The 7,711-nt window shown below is 51.3% G+C and overlaps 1 protein-coding gene across 1 annotated transcript; it reads right to left on the bottom strand.

Annotated features, from left to right (window-relative positions):
- Nucleotides 1–4,990: 4,990 nt before the first annotated feature.
- Nucleotides 4,991–6,207, bottom strand: LOC146336527 (urotensin-2 receptor-like). Its single transcript, XM_084817866.1, has one exon. It carries the CDS (start codon nucleotides 6,104–6,106, stop codon nucleotides 4,991–4,993), a length of 1,116 nt encoding a protein of 371 aa, XP_084673992.1. The 5' UTR covers nucleotides 6,107–6,207.
- Nucleotides 6,208–7,711: the final 1,504 nt, after the last annotated feature.

The following is a 7,711-nucleotide window of genomic DNA, read 5'->3' as shown; positions in this document are numbered from 1 at the left end:
CCTATTGTTTTATGATGTTTTTATGGTTTTAAAGTTTTGTTGCAAGCTATCTGGGGAGGGTTTGCCCTAAAAGGCAGTTTATGAGGCTTGTAAATAAAATTCCTATAAACAAGTGCATGTTTTTCCATCAAAGGAGCACAGTCAGAGCATCTTCTCTCCCCGCCCCCCCGCCGCCTCCCACTCTACCCAGCCATCAGTACAAGGAAGTACATTTATACAGCTGGGGAACATCAGATGAGGCAGCATATAGGCAAAGAATAAAAGCTGCATTTCAAGGAAACAGGGATTCCTCTATGCTGAACCTGGTATGTCAGTGTGGTCCCATTAATTCATTCAATTTACACCCCCCAACTTTCCTCCAAGCATCTCAAAGCAGCATATGTGGTTCCCCCCCCACACACACACACACTTCATCCTCACAACAGCCCACTGAGGTAGGTGCACGGTCCCCACTGAGTTTCATGGCAAAGGTAAAGATTTTTAACTCACATCTCAGTCTTAGCCGATGTCAGGGTGGACACTGAGCCCATAGAATCCCAGAGTAGTTCTGATTCTGAGGAAGAGCAGTCGCTCCTGGGAGAGGAGCGCGCTCCTCTTTCCCAGGGCCAACAGCTGACGGAGATTCCTCCCACCGGCATTCCTAGCTTAGATAGCAGTCCTGGGATCTCAGAGCACGGGAAGCAGACTTGCTGGACGCACGACGCCGACGCAGACAGCAGCGCCAAATGGAGGGCGCAGAAAGGAGGCGTAGTGCCCGGTTGGCGCGCAAACAACGGCTGTGCCCAGAGGATCCAAGGGAAAAGGGGAGGGACTCTCCCTAGCCCTTAAGTTCAGGGGTCTGCCAGTGATTCCCTTTCAAACGGGGACCAACTGTTCCAACTTAGGGCATAGGGATGCTGCTGCTCAGATCTAGTTGCTAACAGTAGAGCTGTTAAGTTGTAAAAGAGGAATAAAGCTTTGAAAAGAATCCCTTTGTCTGTGTCTGGACTTGGCTACTGGATGAGACTGAGAGAGGACTCCAAGGAGCCCTTGACAGCCAGACTCTCTATCCCTGCCTTTTCCAACCTGGTGCCCTCTGGGTGTGTTGGACTATAACTCCCATCATCCCAGCTGGAGGTGGTGGGAGCTGTAGTCCAAGACATCCAGAGGGGGCCAGCTTGGAACTCTGTTCTAACCACTTCATCACACAGTGTCCTTGTGCATGGTCATAATATCCCACACTTCAGAGACCTCCCTTCTGTGTGAGTTGAGACGTCACATTGCTTCCACTTGCTTTCTCAGGCTGCTTTAGCTACCAGATTGCACCCTCGGTACACGTGGGGCCTTACAGAAGGCAGGTCCCTGCCCCATGAAGCCTACAATCTAACATTTGACACAAGAGTTGGAGGAGGAAAGAGAAAGCCAGGGGTAAACAAGAAAGGAATATGTGCTTGTTTTCAATTTCATTTGCATGTGCTGAGGCGTTGTTCCAGGCTGATTTACATTCAGGCAGGGGAATATCATGCAATTCTTTCAGTTAAGGCTCAGCCTGCAGCTAAGCTACAGAAGGACATGACAACTAGGGGCTTGTGTCAACGGTGGGCTTTTTGAGGAGGGAGACAGGGAGGTAGTGGGCCAGCCTGCTCAGAGCTGCCCTCTCAATGAAGAACTCCTGATAAGTTCCCAAGGGTCCCTGAGAGTCCATGTAATATTATGGCCAGAACAGAGATGGGGAACCCACTGCCCTCTCCATCAGGGGTTCCCAACCTTTTGGCCCCATGGGCACATTTGGGAATGTGAGAAACAGTCATGGGCACCGCTGCAAAATGACTCCCATGGAGGATGTAGCTAGCTACATAATGGCTGCTGTGGGGGCCTGGCTAGTCAAAAGTGAGCTAAAGAGGTGGGTGGGGGAGAGAAATAGAGAGGCTGGGAGGGAGGAGGAAATAGGAAGGCAAAAGGCCAGAGGGGAGAGAAAGAGCAAGGCTGGAGGCTAGAAAGGGAGAAGAAGAAGGCTGCCCTAAGATTTTTCATGGTTATTTTGTAAAAATAAAATGGCACCCATGGGAACTGTGTTGGGGACCCCTGCTCTACATGTTGTTGGACTGACTCCAACTCTCATCAGCCCCAGCCAGCATGGCCAACAGGGATGATGGGAGTTGTAGTCAACCACTGGAGGGCCACAGGGTCCCTGGCTCTGGGCTAGAGTGTTGGACCTACACCAGAGAGACCTGAGTTCAAGTTCTTTCTTGGCCACAAAGCCTACTTGGGTGAATTTTTTTGCCAGTTGCTGTCTCTCAGCCTAGCCTGCCTCACAGGGTTGTTGAGAGGGTAAAATGCGCAAGGGGAGCGTGGAACCATGTCTGCCATCCTGAGCTCCTCGGATGAAGGATGGGATACAAATTTGATGGATAGATTGTGCAGCAGGTAAAACACCATTCAGCCTCATTAATCGTGGAAATGTAGACATAGTTGCATAGATATGCTTGCTTTGCTTCTACTGATCAAGGGGAAATGCCTGTAACAGCTGTAACTCAGTGCAGTTTTATTTAGCACACACTGGACTTAGTGGAGCCTGCGTCTCAGGAAACATATCTAGGGATGGACTCTATGTCTGCCTTCAAGTGGGATGGGGATTCTCCAAGGGAATTCTGGGAAATCTCTGCTGTTTGTTTGTTTTCCAGATGTGAATTTTAAATATTATGTTTGGCCAGATTAAGATTTAGTGATTATATATAAGCACACATAACCAGCCTCTTCTGGGTTTTATCCAAGCATTGCTCACATGTTTTCAAAACTATTGTCAAAGCATAGCAATTGCCATAGTTCGATCGATTGATCCTCTCTCAAAATACTAGAACCCAATGGGGTCTTCCTATGAAGCTGATTGGTGGGAGATTCAGGACAGAGAAAAGGAAGGGCTTCTTCACACAGCACGGAGTCAAACTATGGAATTAGCTACTGCAAAATGTGGCCACCAATTTGGATCGCTTTTAAAGGGCGTTGGACAAATTAATGGAAGAGAAGGCTATCAAAGGCTACTAGTCTTGATGGCTGTGTGCCACTTCCAGTACCAGAGGCAGTGAGCCTACGTACGCTGCTTGCTGGGGAACATGGGCGGGAGGGTGCTGTTCCACTCATGCCCTGCTTGTGGGTTTCCCATCGACAGCTGGCTGGCCACTGTGTGAACAGAATGCTGAACTAGACGGACCCTTGGCCTGATCCAGCAGGGCTCTTCTGATGTTCTTATGATTGATCAATTGCAGGGATGTTGTCATTCTTTCAACTTGAGGGCCAAGTTCCATTTCTGAGAAGCTCTTGGGGGCTGCATTCCTGTGGAGGGTGGGGCGGAAGGCAAAAGGGGCAGGCCCAGAGTACTTCACATTCAAGCAGAGGAACATCAGAAGCTGCCTTCTACCGAGCCAGACCCTTGGTCCATCTGGCCCAGTACTGTTGACACTGGCTGGTGGCAGCAGCTCACCAGGGTTTCAGGCAGGATTCATTCCTAGCCGTACCTGGAGATGCTGGAGATCGAACCTGGGAGCTTCTGCGTGCAAAGCAGGGGCTCTACCGCAGACCACTTGCTTCTTTCTCTTCCTGCTGTGTCAATTTTTCTAATCTCTTAAGGCCACTGTCCTGGGAGGCTGAAATGTCCCCCTCCACTGGTTTCTGAGCATTAGGAACAGAAGAACCTGCCTTATACTGAGTCAGACCCTGGGTCCATCTGGTGAAGTATTGTCAACACTGACTGGCAGCAGCGGCTCTCCAGGGTTTCAGGCAGGACGCTTTCCAGCCCAACCTGGAGATGCTGGGGATCGAACCTGGGACCTCGTGCAAACAAAGGAGGGGCTCTTCCCCTGAGCCACGGCCTCTCCCTGTAAAAGTCTTCCTGCCAGTAGCTAAGCCTTAGGAGAGGCATTCCAACCTTTTGGAAAGGGGGGAAGCTGGGAAACCACCAAATCATAGGTAGTCAGAAGAATCGGGGTGGGACCAGGGGGTGGGCGTGGCCACCCGGGGCATCCCGTTGGGCTGGATTTGGCCCGCAGGGCTGAGCCTCTGCACCCGTACTCTAGAAGGTGGGTGTGTGTCTCTTGATTGGCCTTCATGGAGCCATAGTCCCATGCATCTGGAGGGCAGCAGGTTGGGAAAGTCTGGCACGTATGTTATTTGTTCATATTTATTTAGACCCTGCTTGGATCCCCCTTCCGCTCGAGGGACTGTACGATAAAAAGGATAAATCACAGCAAGCCGCAAACAAGCGGACACGCTTTTAAAACTGGGGATGTGGAGAGTGTTTTTTTTCTCAAGGCCAAACAACAGCTTCTGCAGAACACACGTCAACGCCACCAGTATATCACTGTCTGAAACTCTGAAAATGCAGGTTTGGAGCCCCGCTGGTCAGGAACGCTGGCTGGGGGGGGGGGGACCTTGCAAATGAGAGAAAGGGACAGCTGGGGCAGGGCAGGGCAGGGCAGGGCTTGCTGGGCCACAAGGGCCAGGTTGAGGGCTCTTCCCTCCAGCTTTGGGTCTTGCCAGGACCAGCGCCAGACGACGGGTGCTGTTGCGCTCAAGTCCCGCTCGTGGGTTTCCTCTGGGCAGCTGGCTGGCCACTGTGTGAACAGAATGCTGGACTAGATGGACCCTTGGTCTGATCCAGCCGGGTTGCTCTTATGTGACATTGGGCCAGGGCTGGCTGGCCCTACCATTAGGCAGAGGGAGGCAGTTGCCTCAGGCAGCAGACACTGGGAGATGGCAGCAAGGTGTTGGAGGAGCATGCTGTCTGCCATTCAGCCTTCCCTGAGCCCCCTAAAATGGCCTTCTGCCTTCAGGTGTAGTGGAGGCTGCTATCCCAGTGCCAGAGCTGAAGAACTGCCAGTCCCACTGACTTTTGTACATGGAATGGGAGCGGGCGCCATCTTGCCCTTTGCCTCAGGCAGCCAGATGTCTCAGGCCAGCCCTGCACTGGGCCTTGCCTTGCTTCCTTTGCCCCACCCGGTTTCTACTCACGCGCTCACACGGAGAAGGCGTCGTCGCAGCTGATGCCTTCAACCTGAGCAATGGCCACGCTCTCTGTGTATGCTTGGCTTGCAGACCACATGGACTTCCTTGAGGAGCCCCTCTTGGGCTTGACCTTGGAGAGCAGGACGCTGCTCTTCGGCTGGCTCTGTAAGTATTCCTTGTAATTCTTGGAGAGCAATGTGTAGAGGAATGGGTTGACGCAGCTGTTGCTGTACGCCAGGCAGGTCACAAGGAAATTGATGCAGACCACGGTGTTGCTGTTGAGGCTGCCCAGCTGCTGGTGGTAGACGCTGAGCAGCTGCCAGAACCAGAATGGGATAAAGCAGGTCCAGTAGGCAAGGATGATGCTAAAGATCATGTACAGGACTTTCTGCCTGGGGCACCTCTTCACGTCGTGGCTGCCCAAGATGGCCACCTGAGATCGCCAGTAGGTCCTGGCCAGCTTGATGTACAAGTAGCAGATGACCAAGCCAGGGGCCAAGATGCTGGTGTTAAAGAGTATAGTGAGGTAGATTTTGTATGCCTCCATCTGCCACGTGGGGTGGCACATGCGTTTAGTCACCCCGCCAAGGCTGCTTGTCCGCAGGTCGATGAGGATCATGGTTGGCAAGGTGAGGAGGAAGGAGACGAGCCACACCGAGCAGGTGATGACCCTCCTGTAATCTCTCGGCCGCTGGACAGTGTCCAAGGGCCTAGCGATGGCCAGGTACCTTTCGGTGCTCATGATGGTGAGGATGAAGATGCTGGCGTGCATGGTGAGGAGGTCCAGGCTGAAAAGGACCCTGCACCCGACGTCACCAAAGTACCAGTCCTTCATGAAGTAAGTCCAAACTACAAAAGGAATGGTGCAGAGATACAGGAGATCCGCCAAGGCCAAGTTGACGATGTAGACGTACATCGAGCCAGTCAATCTTACGGAGAGGTTGACGACCACCAGTGTGTAGATGTTTCCAGCCATCCCGATGAGGCACATGACGGCCAGAATGCATCCCAGCAAGGAGGTCACCAGGGTGTTGCTGGTGGTGCTGAGGACCTCAGAAGCGCCATTCGTGTGACTGCTGCCGTTCTTCAGGTGGCAGGGCAAGTCAGCGCATTTCCCCAGTTCCATTATGTCTGCAGCACACGCCGGGTCAACGTGCCAGACCCCAAAGCTTTGCGCGAATGTAAGGTTCTTGTTCAAGATGCTGCAATGATCTCCAGCCTTGAGTGTTGCTGCACACAACTCTACTTGCCACCCAGCGAGCGCTGCTTTGCTTTAACTCCGCAGCCTTTCAACCAGCTCTGTGCCAATCCGATTCAGTGCATAGTTTTATGAAGGGGAGAAAGAGCCGCTGACAGGGCTGGGGTTAAGAGGCTGTTGCAAGCAAACTGGAAGAAAAGACCCCTCATGGGTTTTACAGCTCTTGCATCCAAATCCTACTCCGTGTTCCAGCAGGGGAGGAAACGGAGAACATCGTCCCGTGGATCGAAATGACCTCCTTCCTTGTGACTGCGCATTCCTGAGGCAAAAACCTGATTGCTTTGAGCGCTCGGCTCGCTTTCTGCATCAACCTGATGTCCCGCAAGCATCCAGGTTTGTTGGTTTGTGCCACTGGCGATGGCTGAGCCTATCCGGACCTCCCCAAAGTTCCTTTCCCTGTGCATCCAGTTTGCTGAATGAGCAATGCTGATTTTTGTTGGAGAGATAATCGCACACCCTCGGCGGGCCAATGAATGAGCAATCCCCTTGCTTTGGCAATGGAGAAATGCAAAGGATGAAGAATAATTGAAGGCACGGCTGCGTGGGTGCCGAAACTTGGGAATGAATTGATCTATTGCCACTGATTCATTCTCTCTCTTTCTCTCTGCTGGTAAATCCGTTCACTTGGCCACGTGGAGGAGGAGGCGGAGGGGGGCCTGGGATACTGACAGCCGAGCTGGGATTTCCTGCTAGCTGCACGACTCAGGAGGGAGAAGGTATCACCGGCGCTTCTTGGCTCAAGACAAGTGTGTGTACCATCAAGTTGCTGCAGCGTCTCCTCCATGCTGAAGCTTCAGTTTTCTGGCCTCTGTAATTCTTTCTGGGTGGTCTTACTTCAGGCACTCAGGGGGGATGGTGCTTTTGTCTCTTGGGTGGCAACGCTGTAATTTTCTTTCCTGCATGCTCCATTCCCCTGCTGAGCCAGCTTTATATTCGAAGGTGTTCTGTGAGGGAGTTCTGCACATGGCAAACCAGCTCATGCATTACTTCCCAGCCCACACACACCATGACTCTGGTTCATCTTCTTTTTTTATGATGCTTTCATGACTGTTCAAAATACATGCAAAGTTTGATCTCATCTCTCTCTCTCTCTCTCTCTGTATACACATAATAGATTTATATACTGCTTATATAAATATACTGAGAGCCAGTGTGGTGTAGTGGTTAGAATGTTGGACTGGAAGGTCTAATTCTCACTCGGCCATGAAGCTCCCTGGGTGACTTTGGGGCAATCACTGACTCTTGGCCTAACCTACCTCACAGGGTTGTTGTTAGGATAAAATAGAAAAGAGGATCATGCAAGCCACCTTGGGTTCCTGGCAAGAGGAAAAAAGGTGGGATATAAATGTAATAATACATAAATGCTTACCATATTAATACACAGACACACATATGGTTTACAGGGAGATTAAAAAATATTCTAATGTACATTAAAATGCATCATAATAAATACAAAAAGATTTATATAAAACA

The sequence above is a fragment of the Heloderma suspectum genome, chromosome 12, assembly GCF_057233095.1.
Source record: "Heloderma suspectum isolate Gila_16-S chromosome 12, 16-S_ref, whole genome shotgun sequence".
Taxonomy (NCBI): Eukaryota; Metazoa; Chordata; class Lepidosauria; order Squamata; family Helodermatidae; genus Heloderma; species Heloderma suspectum.
The sequence above is the reverse complement of the archived record's forward strand: the minus strand, read 5'-3'. Positions and strand labels throughout refer to the sequence as shown.